The 17303-nt window shown below is 40.8% G+C and overlaps 1 protein-coding gene across 5 annotated transcripts in view; it reads left to right on the top strand.

The window, feature by feature from the left end:
- The window catches only part of TBC1D22A (TBC1 domain family member 22A), a 448171-nt gene that overhangs the window by 404620 nt on the left and 26248 nt on the right, over positions 1-17303 (top strand). Inside the window, exon 13 of one of the 5 annotated variants that reach the window (XM_037889079.2) lies at positions 1490-3241. The exons of 3 other annotated variants lie outside the window; for them this stretch is intronic. In XM_037889079.2, coding sequence (XP_037745007.1) covers positions 1490-1534 — 45 coding nt within the window. In that variant the 3' untranslated portion in view covers positions 1535-3241. Of the gene's footprint in view, positions 1-332; positions 567-1489; positions 3242-17303 lie in introns of those variants that run through there. One more of the 5 variants, XM_043551011.1, reaches the window with a different exon arrangement.

The raw sequence follows: 17303 nt of genomic DNA, 5'->3' as shown, positions 1-17303 counted from the left end.
TAAGGGCAGCTAAGCTGGATTCTGTTCCTTCTGTGACCCGTCAACCAAATTGTTCACTAAATTAAAGTCAGTTACACCACTGAAGAGAAGGCCTAATCTGAAGACAATGGTATTACATATGTTAATTAACTTGCCTCATTGAAAGCTAAGATTCAAGCCACGTTTGAAGAAAATCAGTTCAGTTTTAGAGCTTCTCTTCACTAGGCTTTACCTTTAATATACTGATTGCATAATTAACTAATTGTCCTTAACATGTTTGTAAGGGCTAATGTGGACACTTCCCACAGGTTTGATCCAGGCTACAAACATTCTCTATCTTTGTCACATTTCAGAGCAGCAGCACCTGTATTTCCCCTCAGTGGTCCAGCAAGGGCATCCACTCTCAGGCGTTCAGCTCTCCAGCGGTTGCCTCTCCTGGGTGGAGAGAGACATCTCTCTCCCTTCTGACCAGGGTATGTCCAGGCTGGACAGTTCCCTGCCTTCACTGTGTATTTCCTAGCAATACAATCTGCCTAAGCAGACCTGCTTGCTTTCTCTTCAAAGACTGGTAGCAGAATGATTTTTACAGATGTAAGTTACCACACAGGATTTTCTAGACAAGCCTACTTTATTCTTAAGGTATAAAGCATTACAAAGAAAACACATTAAAAGCAATGAAAGAACCTACCACGCAGCACCCAACCCTGGAAGTTTCTTTGAAGTTATAAGTTCATCAGAGCTTCAGCTCAGAACAAGCACACCCTCTTATGAGGTCTCAGTAGGCCAAGTCCTTCCAATCCTCCAGAAGGATTGAGGCCCTCCGTGGTCCAGAGGTCCTGTCCATTTGCTGGATCGGGAAGAGGGTCCTGAGTCAGCCTAAACTCAGACTTTTTATCCTAAAGTATTTTCTTTGTCAGTGGGTCTCTAGAGAATCCAGTTTGAACTAGCATATGTATATCTCTTTGGGGAGGCTTCAAAGGCTGATAAGTGAGGACATCTCTCCCCCACCCCCATTCAGTTCCACAATAACATGTACACAATTGCATTTTAATCTAGTGTACCCCAAGGATGTTAACCTTAGTTCATCAACATTTAATTTAACTCAGTAAACCTTATCTTAATTCCATGGTTTGTTCATATCTTGTCAGTCTGTCACAATCCACACCTACATTTGTAACCTGGATCACATGAAGGCCACACTGTGAAATAACAATCAAGTTTCTGTGTCCACAGTGGTGCAGTACTCTCTTATGTGATGCTAAGATTTCTGGGAATACATCCTTTGATTCTTAGCACTGCAGTAAGCTAAGTCACACATATTATATCGGAGCAGTCATAGAAATCTAGAGCTGTCAAAGTTTGACTGTGAAGATACAAGGTTGTCTTGTCATGTCTTTTATCTTCTTTTATGATTTTTGAGTTCCTTCACTAACAGCAAAAGACTTTTTCCTTTTGTCAAGTGGGTGAAATTATAAAAGGGAATGATTAACTATCTCTCTCTGCTGCTCAGATTCCTGTCACTTATTCTGAAGTCTGGATTACAGCTGCTAGATAAAATTGCTGAAGAGGTACACCATAAGAAGCGCTAGAAAGATCTATAACACAGTTCTCCAAGATGTAAAGAATCCAGCCATATATAATCTCTTTGGATCAAAAAAAGGGTATCTCTATCACAGTGTTAACTGTAATGTCATCCTTAGGAGATAAATAGCTAAATCCTTGGCTAGGCAAAACTACGTAGCTTTGAGTAATCATTCAGATATAATCACATAGGATTATATTTTAAACTCTAACTCTTCTTTATTGATAGCATTGATTTAAGCAGAAGTGTAGTCTTCATATATTTGAATGCAGACAAACAAGTGTTGTTTCTTCCTGACATGTAGTTCATCTTCCACTCTACTCTTCTAGCTCTGACCATAATGAAGGCCCCCATTGTAAAGTAATGTGATAGCAGCATAAATATAGTGTTATAACAGCATGATTTAACAGCATGAATCAGCAAGTGAACTATTGTGGCTTTCCTACTCTGTAATACAACCCTGCTATCTCAACAGAATGTTCAAAAGTAAATGATGTGACATGTTTGGAGTGGTTCCAGTCATCTTAAGTAGACTAAATTAATGTTTTACTGATGCTGCAAGCATGCTGTCTTGTCCTATTGCAGTTTTGCTGAGTGTGTGCTACCATTTCCCTTGTGGCAGCATGATCCCTTACCAACAAGTGATATATTGTAGGTCATGAAATGTGCTACTGTAATGAAAGAATTTGACATTTTACTTCCTTTGTTTATGGTTTTTAATTCTGAGAAAGAATTTCTATTCCTGTGGACATTTTAAATAATGTTTCCTATTTTAGATATTTACTTTTCAAAGGTTTTGAGCATCCATTTGTGGTTTTGGTAATATCCATATATATCACAGCATTTCAAAATCCTTTTAATGTATGATGAATTCCCCCTTAGTAATAAGTATTTTATAAGACACAAGATACTAGTTAGTATTGTAAGGACTTCCTGATTGTCAGAGTAAAGAATCTGTAACAAAAATCTGAATTATTAGAGTGGTAAAGTACAGAGGGATGCAATAATTAGTCTAGCCTTACTTTTTAATATAAAATTAAAGGTTACATATTTCCCCAGAAATAGTTTTGTTGCCATTTTCCCCCTATATTGGCTTGTAATAGCAAGCTTGTAATAAAGAACAGGGTTGTTCATAACTCTGTGGGTCTTTATGCATAATTTGCAGAGAATGCGTGGTGAGATAGTGATATCGAGATCTTTCTGAAAAAAATATAAATGATTATATTTTGTTTGTAAGTATTCAGTCTTTGGCCTTTAGGTTTCCCTTTGTCTATCCACATACTATAAGTGTTTATCTTTAATTTTCAGTTAAGGGTAAAATTGATAATACATTTCCCAATGTCATTCCGAAGACCTTAATTTCTGATTGTGTGAAACATTATCCCTAGAAGTGAACACTTCTAGGCATCAGAGTAAAGCCAAAAACAAATTTCTGTGGCCATGTCTGAGGAGTAAGGGGGATAATATGGGGCTGCTCTTGGGCCTGTAGAGCCCTGAAGATCCAGGGAACCTCTGCAGTCTATGAAGTCACACAAGTAATTTAAGGCTGGACAGGCCCCTATGATGGCAGTGTATTCAGAGAAAGTGGCAACATCGCCTCCATATTTACAGTCGTGACCAGCATTTCAAAAGTCTGTTTATGTAATTTCCTCTTTAAAATAAATATTTAACTATCTAAAATGGCCTCTTCCATTGTTGTATGCAGTGTTGTTGTAGCCGTGGTGGTTCCAGGATATTAGAGAAACAAGATTGGTGAGAGAGGTTCTGTTGGTTGTGCAGGTTTCCTCAGAGGATGAGGACTGTGGTGTTTTTGTCTTTTACCGTTTTCCTGTGTGTGTTCATTTGAGAGCATAGTGACTGTCTGCTTTCACCCACGTAGTTGCTATTGGTGCATTTACTGCACTGGATGAAGTACACCATATGTTGTGATAGACGTGTGTAGGAAAAGACTAAAATATACCATACATCACTGATGGGTGAACACTTTTCACAAAGTGATTAATCTATGGGCAGATCTACACTTAGAACGCTGCAGCGGTGCAGCTGCTGTTCAATGAAGACACTCCTATGCTGACGGGAGCGCTTCTGTCATTGGCATAGGTACTCCACCTTCGCGAGAGGTGGTAGCTTACGTAAGAATGCCCATACTGTGTCAGACCAAAGGTCCATCTATGTGACACTAAATATTACAAACAAAGCATGTGCATTTACTCAGTAAGCATTACAAGATGGTCTCTGTTATCCCTATATACACCTAGTCATTTTATATAATTATAAAATTAAATCATGGAAACTACAGGACTTTTTGTTCTATAGGTCATCTTGCCAGTTTTCCTACCAGTGAGCTATATATTCTCTTATGTGTGGAAATACTGGTTAGGAGCAGGAATTCTGTGAGTTTCAACTCATAGAATTCCCTCCTTGCCATTCTTTTTTGTGGGACAGGGCTACCTAACACCATCACTTCTAGAAGAGGCAGGATGTTTTCCCCTCCTTAAACGAGCAGAGATCTACAGAGGCCCTTTAGAACATCATTTCTGCCATGCCTACCTTGCAACTGGCAGAATGGTTCCCTCAGCTGCTTTTCTCCCATTAACTACACCCCCTTCTGTGCCCAGAAAGGGATACTGCAGAAGTTAATGTTTACACCCACAGTATTATCAGCTGTGTAATGCAGCTGCTCTCCGATTTCACAGCCTCCTGCCCTGCAAAACCCCAGAGACGCAAACCCATAGAGATCTGGCAGAGTGGCTCCCCCTTTTCGGTATCTCTTGGCAAGCTTTTTGCCTCCCCTCCACCTACCAGAAAAGAGGAGAAAATACGGCCCAATGTTTGTATAAGCTGTAGAGATTTTTCATGAGCCATGTTATATTGGATACACCTTACAAAGAGACATTATTAATTGTCCAATCTTAAGTCAGCTGCATTTTACAAGAGTTGGATTTTACTGGCCTGTAATTACCTAACAGAACACATTCAAGTTAATTTGACATTTTTCCCGGATGTTTACATTTATTTTCAGTAACTGACACAAAGAAATCTGCATGTGTTCTCAATGTCAGTATAAAAGCCCGTTCAGGAAAAAAGACAAACTGCTTTGCTTCCTAACCAATTTAAGTGGCCGTCTCAACTAAATGCACTGGCAGTGCTTCCATTTAGTTAGTAATTCACAGCTATCACTGGAGACACCTCTCTCCAAAGAAAACTGTTTTCTTTCCATGTTTACTTCTTCAGCAAAAATTGCTGAATAACATTGTCAATTATTGGCCTTATCAGTCTGTAACCTCTGAGAAGATGAAAATCACAGAAGCCTGTACACTTGGCTACCAAATTCAATCAAAACTGCTGATAAAAGAACAAATAGAAACCGAACACTTTCGGAGTATGAGCTAAATAATAGGTGACACATGCCTTTCTTTCAGACAAACAGATGGAGGAGGATTAATTTTCTTTTTCATTTCTTTCACTGCTCCGTCTCGTCTCTTATGGTTTACTAAGTGCTGGTGCATGTAGATTTCATTACTTAGTACAAGATTGTCACACAGCAACAGCAACACAGTAAAAAGACAAGAATTATAATGTTTATTGTTTTGTCATCTAGTTGTAAACAAATTGGATTTAAAATTCCTTACCGAAATGCTATTATAGCTGATAGATAGACTATTGTTGTTGTAACCCCTAGTTAGCTCTTCCAACTGCTGTAAAGCTGAAGAATTTTGCATATGACAGCTCATCTGCTCTCTTTTGGATTAGACCCCCACATACAAATACATTTGGAGTTTCTATTTGTCCTGATCTAATTCACCTTCTGCACACTTACATTAACATGCTGTCGATGGAGTAAATAGTAATGGCTAAATTCTGCCTTTAGGCCCTGATTCAGCAAAGCCCTTCAGTCCATACCTGTTCAGCACAGCTCTTAAACACATGCTTAGCCTAGTTTAGCTTTGTAGAGAGAGCTCTTAATTACTCATGAAAAATGATCACTGTAAGAACTATTCAATCCGTTTGGGCTGGGATTTTCAACAGAGCCTAGGGGATTGAAGCACTGTGACCAAAGAACCTCTTATGCCAGCTAGCAAGGGGATTACAGGAATGTCCTAATTCTGGTATGTACATTTTGGTTCACCAAAGAATGTTATGTGACATCTTAAACGAAAGCCAGGCTCACACAGGTCATTAATATTGTTCTGAAGTATATGTGCAGATACTATGTAAGGAATTATGTATGTGTACTGAATATATATTTTAAAGACTGTATCAAGGAAGTGTTGACAAAAAGGTTTTCTGTCAGACAAGAAATGTTTATTCACCTGTCTCTTGGTTGGAATATAAATTAAGCCTTGTAGCTAACACAGTGGATAGATATTTACATACCGAGTCAACAGAGAAATGTAAAATCAACAGGAAAGAGCACCCAGGAATAAAAAGCCATGAGTGGTTATCCTGATTCTGAGTACAGACAATGAACTTTGGGGATATATGTAGAAAGCAAAGAAGACATTCCTTGATCCTGCACCTGGAAAGTAAATGGACAGTGTGGTAACATTCATGGAAATGGGATCACACCCAGCCTTGGTTTAAACTCTGTAGAGGACTTTGAGGGTGAGAGAAACTTCTTTAGGCTGGAGGTTACCCTGTTAACTTAAGTTTGGTCTCTAGAAAGCATGTTATGATTTTGTTTTATATGTAATCTTTGTTTCCATTATCCTTACTCACTATCGCTAGAATCTTTGGTAATAAACATTTTTTGTTTTCACTATAAATGTATCTATGTGCTGCGATATTAAGGAGGGTGCAGATCCTCAGTTGAATGAGACAAGCTATATACACTGTTCTTTTGGGGACAGCAGACTGGTGTTCAGTGGTGAAGGGGCTGGCCTTCTACAGGGGAATACTTCAAAGGGGCTTGGGACTGCGGTGCACCTATTGTTAACCTGCAAGGCAGAGTAAGGGCTAGCATTGCCCAGAGAAGAGTGCTTGGGTAGCTAACAGTCTGGTGGCATGAGGGAGCTGGAGCCCAGATAAATATAAACAGAGCTCCCGCATGCTGGAGGCCTGGGGGGTAGCAATGTGATTCACAGTCCTGGGTACTCAGAGAACCATTACAGGCACCCAACCCAATTCCTGTTGACTTTCAGTGGGCACTAGGTACTTCAATCCCATAAGCGCCTTGGAAAATGCCAACCATAACCATTAATTCCATTTCCTAGGATCATGTTTTGTATCCGCTGCTATATACTGATTTACATTAATTAGCTAACATTAAGGAGTGATAGCTTATTAATGAGATAACAAAAGAAACTTTTAAAGTTCAGTAATTGATTACATTAACTACAAGAACAGCATATCAGTGCTTAGTGCTCAGCACTTCAGTATTCAGTTTTAATTAGCCTTTTTCATATGTATCAGGAACACTTCCATATCCATGGGAGAACAGATGAAAATTCTATGCTCTTAAATGTTGATTCCCTCATGCCTGTCATGAAGGAATGCTCTCCCTCCCCCACCTTTTTGTGAATCTTCCCAGACAAAGCATAGGTTTGCAGATGGCCAGTAGGGGAAATCATTAAGTATTAGTAGACTTAATTCTTATTTATGTTCACCAGAGTATCTTAAGAAATCAGGCTGCAGGTAGAGCAATTTTCAGTTAACACAATGTCTTCTCTCTTCTAAATTAAAATGCTTAATCCCACTGGACATAGGCGTCTGATTATTGTTATCACTATGCCAACATTATTCACCCTTTGCCAAATTCCGTACTTATCCTCTGAATCTCTGGGGTTGCACAAGGGTAAGTCAATGTAGAATCTGGATCCTTATTTCTACTTTCTTCCCTTAAAATAATTTATTTCAGGAAAATTGTCTTTTCTGATGCCTGTCATATTAGTCCAGTACATTACATGTTTGTGTTCTATAGCTGGGTTGTTTCCAGTTCTTCAGTAAGTGTATTTTGCTGGGTAGTGTTTAGAGGAAGAGAGTCCAGAGGTGAGTATCTCTGGCCTGGGCAACTCCAAGATTTAAAAGTCATCAGTCAGGCCTCAAAAATATCATGTGGTGTTTTGTTTTTTTAAAATAAATTTTGGTTTATGATTAGAGCTGGTCAGAAAATTGGGTGGGGGGAGACACGCTCTGTGGAAAATTTTGACTTTTTGACAAAAAAAATCAAATGAAAAATACTCAGCCAAGAACCAAAAATATTTCAGTGAAAAACTTTTTCTAAAACAGAAAATCTGGATTTGGAAAAGCTGCTATGGTTCCTATGGGAGTTGTACTTTAGATGCCTCATACTTCATTTTCCTCTAAAGGGAGGGCTCCCTGGATGGACTACATCTTTCATGATGCACAAGCGTCTCTCCTCTTGCTGGGTCACTGTGATAAATTATGGAAGTCTCTGGCCGTGATGCATTTTCTAAGATGTAGTCCAACTGGGCAACCCAGCCCATAAAGGAGAACAAGGCATGAGGTATTCGAACTGTAATTCACATGAGCCACCAAGGCAGCATTTCTGAGTAGAAAAGTTTCGGATTTGGGCCAAACACCAGAAATGTTTGTTATGAAGTGTTTTTGACAAAAAGTAAAAACTTTCCATAAACAGCAGACACGACTTGTTAAAAAAAATTTGTTGAACGCCCCGTTTTCCATTGAAAAACAGTTTTTGATGGAAAAATTTCAACCAACCTTTTTCATTTTGTCTTCTAGTTTATGAGATTTAAGTTCAGAATGCACTCAGGTTATATTTTCAAGGTTTTCTCCATAACAGAGGGCTAGGAAAGCTGTTTAAACTTATTGGCAAATTATGGTCAGAGAATTCAAACCAGGATGTGGAATAGAAAGAGAACAAGTGTTGTAAATGCTCAATTTGAATGTACTATACAAATATTTTGAAGTTGCTAGACTACAGAAAAATCAATAGTATTCAGTGGCTTACGTGTGCTAACACATTTCAGAAATGGAATTTTCCTGTAACTGCTACATTCTTGGTAGGTACAGCAATTCTTGTGCTTTTTTGTAAGTCATTAACTTCTAGTTCCACATAGTCTGCAGATAGAATTATCCTGAGTATATAAAGCCGTGGAAAATCTATCTATTCTTTTACTTGCTAATATTAGTAAATAATGACAGGTGGGGGATTGATTTTCTTTTGAACTTTTTGTTTTTGCAGTAATGTATATTTGGCTCCTCCAGCAGTCCACATGCCCAGATCCTTGTGCCACTGCTTTAAATTGACATCACATTAAAAAAAGGAACATTGAATGGGTGGCATATAGTGTTTACCAAATGTAATGAAATAGGATTGGCAACAGTTAACATACTAATTTTTTTCTAAAGCTGTGGTAACAAAGTTTGTTTTTCATGCGTGTCAGTCTACGTGGGTACTTGAACTACTAGTAGTACTTTGAAACCTGGACGGTGAAATATTAACACCACTGAACATAAGAACAGCCCTACTGGGTCAAACCAAAGGTCCATCTTCCGACAGTGGCCAGGGCCAGGTGCCCCAGAGGGAATGAACAGAACAGGTAATCATCAAGTGATCCCTCCCCATCACTCATTCCCAGCTTCTGGCAAGCAGAGGCTAGGGACACCATTCCTGCCCACCCTGGCTAATAGCCATTGATGGACCTATCCTCCATGAATTTATCTAGTTCTTTTTTGAACCCTGTTATGGTCTTGGCCTTCACAACATCCTCTGGCAAGGAGTTCCACAGGTTGATTGTGCATTGTATGAAGAAATACTTCCTTTTATTTCTTTTAAACCTGCAACCTATTAATTTCATTTGGGGACCCCTACTTCTTGTGTTATGAGAAGGAGTAAACAACACTTCCTTTTCTACTTTCGCTACACCAGTCATGATTTTATAGACCTCAATCATATCTCCCCTTAGCTATCTCTTTTCCAAGCTGAAAAGTCCCAGTCTTATTAACCTCTCCTCATACGGAAGCCATTCCATACCCCTAATCATTTTTGTTGACCTTTTCTGAACCTTTTCCAATTCCAATATATCTTTTTTGAGATGGGGCGACCACATTTGCACACAGTATTCAAGATGTGGGCGTACCATGGATTTATATAGAAGCAACATGATATTTTCTGTCCTATTATCTATCCCTTTCTTAATTATTCCCAGCATTCTGTTAGCTTTTTTGACTTTGCTTCACATTCAGTGGATGTTTTCAGAGAACTATCCACACTGACTTCAAGGTCTCTTTCTTGAGTGGTAACAGCTAATTTAGACCCCATCATTTTATATGTATATTTGGGATTATGCTTTCCAATGTGCATTACTTTGCATTTATCCACATTAAACTTCATCTGCCATTTTTTTGCCCAGTCACCCAGTTTTGAGAGATCCTTTTGTAGCTCTTCACAGTATGCCTGGGTCTTAACTATCTTTAGAAATTTTGTATCACCTGCAAATTTTGCTACCTCACTGTTAACCCCTTTTTCCAGGTCATTTATGAATATGTTGAATTGGACTGGTCCCAGAACAGACCCCTGGGGGACACCACTATTTACCTCTCTCCGTTCTGAAAACTGACCATTTATTCCTACTCTTTGTTTCCAATCTTTTAACCAGTTACTGATCCATGAGAGCACCTTCCCTCTTATCCCATGGCAGCTTACTTTGCGTAAGAGCCTTTGGTGAGGGACCTTGTCAAAGGCTTTCTGAAAATCTAAGTATACTATAAGCACTAGATCCCTTTGGTCCACCTGCTTGTTGACCCCCTCAAAGAATTCTAGCAGATTGGTAAGGCATGATTTCCCTTTACAGAAACCATGTTGACTCTTCCTAGGTAAATTATGTTCATCTATATGTCTGACAAAATTGTTCTTTATTATAGTTTCAAACAGTTTGCCCGGTACTGAAGTCAGGCTTACAGGCCTGTAATTGCCGGGATCACCTCTGGAGTCCTTTTTAAAAATTGGCGTGACGTTAGCTATCTTCCAGTCTTCTGGTACAGAAGCTGATTTAAATAATAGGTTACAGTCTACAGTTAGTAGTTCTGCAATTTCACATTTGAGTTTCTTCAGAACTCTTGGGTGAATACCATCTAGTCCTGGTGACTTATTCCTGTTTAATTTATCAATTTCTTCCAAAACCTCCTCTAATGATACCTCAATCTGGGACAGTTCCTCAGATCTGTCACCTAAAAAGAATGTCTCAGGTTAGGGAATCTCCCTCAAATCCTCAGACTTGAAGACCGATGCAAAGAATTCATTTAGGGTATGTCTACACTACGAAATTAGGTCGATTTTATAGAAGTTGATTTTTAGCAAGCAATTTTATGCAGTCGATAGTGTATGTCCCCACTAAGTGCCTTAAGTCGGCAGAGTGCGTCCTCAATATTGTGGCTAGCATCAACTCACAGAGCGGTGCACTGTGAGTAGCTATCCCGCAGTTCCTGCAGTCTCCGCTTCCCACTGGAATTCTGGGTTAAGCTCCCAATGACTGATGGGGCAAAAACATTGTCGAAGGTGGTTTTGGCTACATGTCGTCAGTTGTCCCTCCCTCCGTGAAAGCAACGGCAGACAATCATTTCACACCTTTTTTTCTGGGTTACCCGTGCAGACACCATACCACGGCAAGCATGGAGCCCACTCAGCTCACTGCTGCTGTTGTGAGCATTGTAAACACCTTGCGCATTATCCTGGAGTATATGCAGAACTGGGCTAAGAGACGCCAACACGAGGCCGATTGTGATGAGGACATGGACACAGACGTTCCTGAAAGCACAGGCTGTGGCAATTGGGACATCATGGTGGCAGTGGGGCTGGTTGATACAGTGGAACGCAGATTCTGGGCCTGGCAAACAAGCACAGACTGATGGGACCGCATAGTCTTGCAGGTATGGGATGATTCCCAGTGGCTGCGAAACTTTTGTATGTGTAAGGCCACTTTCCTTGAATTTTGTGAGTTGCTTTCCCCCACTCTGAAGCGCAGGAATACCAAGATGAGAGCTACCCTGACAGCTGAGAAGCGAGTGGCGATAGCACTGTGGAAGCTTGCAACGCCTGACTGCTACCGGTCAGTCAGGAATCAATTTGGAGTGGGCAAGTCTACTGTGGGGACTGCTGTGATCCAAGTAGCCAATGCAATCACTGACGTTCTGTTATCAAGGGTAGTGACTCTGGGAAATGTGCAGGTCATACTGGATAGCTTTGCTGCAGTGGGGTTCCCTATCTGTGGTGGGGCGATAGATGGAACGCATATCCCTATCTTGGCACCAGCCCACCTTGCCAACCAGTATATAAACCGCAAGGGGTACTTCTCAATGGTGCTGTAACCACTGGTGGATCACAAGGGACATTTCACCGACATCAACATGGGATGACTGGGAAAGGTGCATGATGCTCATCATTAGGAACTCAGGGCTGTTCGAGCAGTTGCAAGAAGGGACATACTTCCCAGACCAGAAAATTACCGTTGGGGATGTTGAAATGTCAATAGTTATCCTTGGGGACCCAGCCTACTCCTTGCTCCCTTGGCTCATGAAGTCATACACAGGCAGCCTGGACAGTAGTAAGGAGCAGTTCAACTATAGGCTGATCAAGTGAAGAATGATGGTAGAATGTGCCTTTGGAGGTTTAAAAGATCGCTGGCGCAGTTTGCTGACTAGGTTAGACCTCAGCACAATCAACATTCCCATTGTTATTCTGCTTGCTGTGTGTTCCATAATATCTGTGAGAGTAAGGGGGAGATGTTTATGGCAGGTGGGAGGTTGAGGCAAATCGCCTGACTGCCAGTTTTGAACAGCCAGACACCAGGGTGATTAGAAGAGCACAGGTAGGCATGCTGCGCATCAGAGAGGCTTTGAAAACCAGTTTCATGACTGGCCAAGCTACGGTGTGACAGTTGTGTGTGTTTCTCCTTGATGCAAACCTGCCCCCTTTGTTGATTTTAATTCCCTATAAGCCAACCACTCTCCCCCCTTTGATCACAGCTGGCAAAGGAAATAAAGTAACTATTGTTTTGAAACCATGCATTCTTTCTTTATTAATAAAAAAAAAAAAGGGAGATAACTGACAAGGTAGCTCAGGTGGGGTGGGGTGCAGGAGGAGGGAAGGACAAAGCCACATTGCTTATTGTATCCACATTACAAATCAAAACTGTTTGAATGACAGTCTTCTGTTGCTTGGGCCATCCTCTGGAGTGGGGTGGCTGGGTGCCTGGAGCCTCCCCCCCGCATTCTTGGGCATCTGGGTGAGGAGGATATGGAACTTGGGGAGGAGGGCAGTTGGTTATACAATGGTCTGCACTCTTGTTGGCTTTTCTGCAGCTCCAATAGACACTTCATCATGTCCCCCATTAGCCTCAGCATCGCCTCCTGCCTCTGCTCTTTGCGCTCACCTAATGCTTTCTTGGCCTCTGCCACTGAATGCCTCCATGCATTAAGGTGTGCCCTATCTATGCGGGAGGACTGCATGAGCTCAGAAACATGTCATTGCGAGTGTGTTTTTTTCGTCTTCTAATCTGCGATAACCTCAGGGACGGAGATGATAGGGGGAGTAATGAAACATTTGCACCTGGGGAGAGATAAAAAGGGAGAGTAAAATTTATGATACATTTCTGAGAACAAAAGGGAGACTCTTTCACAGTGAATCAAGCAATTCACAGCAGACAGCACATGTGCTTTAGGTACAAGGTCGCATTTTGCCTTTTAAATTAAGTGCCTGCCGGTATGGTAACACATCACAAACGGCTGGGCAACAGAATTCGGTTTCCATGCAGCTATGGTAAGCCTTTTGGTTTGCGGGGTTGGCTTCTTACGCCTTCGAATCATGTGGGAATGTTTTCAAATTGCAGCATCCTCCTTTCCCATGGCAAACCCAACCAGTATTGCTCCCTATTTAAAAGAAGGGGCTGCAGTTTTCGGGTGGATGTGCAGCACACACCTCCCCCAACCCCACCACATAGCTACTCTCTGGGATGATCCCTTCACCTCTCTCCCCACCGCGTGGCTATTCTCTGGGATGATGCCAAGCGCAAAGAGCCCAGCATGAACGGGGTCCTTTTACTGTTCCCTTACAAAAATTCCCCTATTGCAACCAGGTGACCATGAATGATATCACTCTCCTGAGGCTAACACAGAAAGATAAAGACCAAATGTTGCTTCAGTGCAACCAATACCCAAGATCATTCGCTGCCATGCTTTGTGCTGCAATGATTCCAGACTACTTGCTACTGGCTTGGCATGGTAAAGTGTCCTACCGTGGAGGACGAAATAAGGCAGCCCTCCCCAGAAACCTTCTTCAAAGGCCTTCAGAGTACCTCCAGGAGAGTTCATGGAGATGTCCCTGGAAGATTCCAGCTCCATCCCCAGATATGTTAACAGACTTTTCCAGTGGCTGTACTGGCCATGAATGCATCCCAGTTCTTCAGGGCTAATCAAACATTAAACACTATTGCTTTTAAACCCTGTACTGTAATTACAAATGTGCACTCACCAGAGCTGTCTTCTCCAGCTTCAGGGTCGGGGATCCCGCTTTGGGAGGGTATTGGCTGCAGGGTGATGAAATGGTCCTGGCTGCCGGGAAGAACAGATTCACCGCTTGCCTGCTGCGCATTCTCCTCCTCCTCCTGTTCTGCATCCACAAAATCCTCCTCCCTGTTGCGTGAGACTCCCCCCTTGCAGGTGTCCATGGACAGTGGTGGTGTAGTGGTAAGGCCCCCCCCTAGAATGCCATGCAGCTGATCTTTTGGAAGGCTTGCCTGAGCTCCTTAAGTTTCACGCGGCACTGCTGTGTGTCCCTATTGTAGCCTCTCTCCACCATGCCCTTTGCGATTTTGGCGTATATATTAGCATTTCTTCTTTTTGATCAGAGTTTGGCCTGCACAGATCCTTCTCCCCACACAGCAATCAGATCCAGTGTCTCCCTTTCAGTCCATGCTGGAGCTCGTTTGTGATTCTGGGGGGACTGCATGGTCACCTGTGCTGCTGAGTGCGCCATGCTGACCAAACAGGAAATGAAATTCAAAATTTCCCGGGGTTTTTTCCGGTGTACCTGGCTAGTGCATCGGACTTCAAAGTGCTGTCCAGAGCAGTCACATTGGAGCACTCTGGGATAGCTTCCGGAGGCCAATACCATCAAATTGCATCTGCACTACCCCAAATTCAACCCAGCAAGGTCAATTTTAGCACTACTCCCCTTGCCGGCGAGGAGTACTGAAATCGATTTTAAGAGCCGTTTAGGTCGACAGAACTGGGTTGGTTGTGGAGACGCATTCATTTTAAAATCGACCTAATGTGGCTAAATTCGACCTAACCCTGTAGTGTAGACCAGGGCTTAATTTCTCCACAATGGCCTTATCGTCCTTGAGCGCTCCTTTAGCACCTCGATCATCCCGTGGCCCCACTGGTTGTTTAGCAGGCTTCCGGCTTCTCATGTACTTAAAAAAATTTGCTATTACTTTTTGAGTCTTTAGCTAACTGTTCCTCAAATTCTTTTCTGACCTTTCTAATTGTATTTTTACACTTAATTTGCCAGTATTTATGCTCCTTTCTATTTTCCTCACTAGGATTTAACTTCCACTTTTTAAAGGATGCCTTTTTGCCTCTCACTGCGTCTTTTGCTTTGTTTAGCCACGGTGGCTCTTTTTTGGTTCTCTGACTATGTTTTTTAATTTGGGGTATACATTTAAGTTGAGCCTCTATTATGGTGTCTTTTAAAGGTTTCCACGCAGCTTGCAGAGATTTCACTTTTGGCGCTGTACCTTTTTAATTTCTGTTTAACTAACCTCCTCATTTTTGTGTTGTTCCACTTTCTGAATGGGAGTGAACGGGAGTTTGGCCATCGACTTCAATGTGGCCAAAATCTTACCCCTTTCAGCTTTTCCCCTCCAGTTTTGACTTTTAAAAACAGCAGTTTAATTTTAACTTTCTTGTCAGATACAAGTCAGAATTTTAATGAATAAGATGTTTTCCAGCCAGATCTAAAATATAGCTTGTATGACCTATCCATATAACTCAGGATCAGGCCTTTTGAATTCAGAGCTGCAGTTGTGTCCTTACGGACAGACTCAAAGTTTTTTTGGTCAATATTATTTTGTTGTAAAATATTAATTTCACTTATATCTAGTGTCCTATGTGTATGAAAGGGTTGCTTATACATGTTAGGATAATCAGCAGTCAGTGACTTTTATTACCAAATTGCTAAATTACATATAACCCAAAGAAACAACATTGGATGGACTACATTAGTAATTGTTTCTCATGATGTAGTCCCCATTTTTTTTACCATTCCTAGGGGATGCCATGACGTAAACACAAGCACTCAAAATTTGACTACTCTACAAAAAATATAATATAAAATAAGTAATGAAACAGTGTTTTTCTACTTACAATTCCTTCAGTTTTGTCTCCTTCTTGGACAGTGCCCATCAGATTATGCTTTCTATAAGAGTGAGAATTGTATCCTGTAGAGAGTGCTCTTTTCTAAATGTGCTGGCTCAGCGGTTAATTATCCCCCAAATTAATTGATGGTCCCTCTCTCTAATTATCTCATATAATCCTAACAATTTATAAATGATAAAAGGAAGTTTGTTTCAAGGTTAGTGAATTGTGTTTGGTTTATAATGGATTGTTTTATTAATGTATACATGGACAAAGGTAAGTGTTGGTATTAAGTCTTAGGAAACTGTGTATCTGAAGAAGAGCTTTAATTCAGTCATTTAAAGAACCCATATGACGAGCGTTCTCTCAAAAGCTCAGCATATATTTTCACCCAATATTTTGCATAGAGTGATTCTGGACAGGCAGCATAGATGAAAACTCAGAATCTTACATTCAGATTACATCACACTCAATCTCTCTGTTTTACTGTAGTCTATTTACCTATCCTCTCTAGGAATACATGGTTCTGCTATTCAGGGTTAATAGGAAAAACTGTTCTCTTTCCAGTATCCAATTAAAACAATTTCAGTATTGAAATAAATACAACACTTGTCAGGTTACATGAGGGTGGGGGTTTTTACCCATGAAGCATCAGGTTTGGTGATGGCATCCTCCTACAGAACACTACAGGAGCTGAAGGATTTTTCAGGGTTTTGGCCTCATTATTGGTCCTAGCTTTGTCAAGGCTTCTTCTTTTCTTCATAGTGGAGTGAGTTTCTTCTGGTCTTCCTTTTCTTTTTCTTCTCTCCCCTTTTCTTGTACCATTCCAGTTGTTCCTTTCTAAATTGCATCAACTTTCAGTAGCTGTTATTTCACTTTCTTTCTCATTGTGTTCACTGTAGATGGAGAAATATACCTTTTAGATGCTTGCTTGGATTCAGTTATCAACTCTTGTCCCTTCTCCATTGGCTCATCTCTTTATAGGGGTTTATCTTAGTCCTTTCTTCAGTACAGATATATTCAGATGGAATCAAATTTTTCTGGAAAGATATTTGACTTTCTGACCTGGCTGAGATAGATTTTAGAATCTCTTTGAAGTTTTGCTTTTAAAACTTTTTTTCTTGGATTCTTTCCTAAGTATCCTTTCAGCTTCGTAAATGTTTGAGTCCATAAAAGAGCCCTTTCACACGAATTTAAACATAGATTGGCTATTTCAGTGTATTTTTGCTTTGTAGATGCAGAACTTTAAAAGTTCATATACATTTATTTTATATGTGTTATTCTCTTTAGATATCCTTTAGGATTCTTCTTACATCTTTGCATTACAACTTAATTGATTACCCATATAGTACAGTCATTTTCAGAGGTGCTGAGAACAAGGAATTGTGGATGCTCAGGACCTGTG

Source organism: Chelonia mydas, chromosome 1, assembly GCF_015237465.2.
Source record: "Chelonia mydas isolate rCheMyd1 chromosome 1, rCheMyd1.pri.v2, whole genome shotgun sequence".
In the NCBI taxonomy this organism is placed as follows: Eukaryota; Metazoa; Chordata; order Testudines; family Cheloniidae; genus Chelonia; species Chelonia mydas.
The sequence above is the reverse complement of the archived record's forward strand: the minus strand, read 5'-3'. Positions and strand labels throughout refer to the sequence as shown.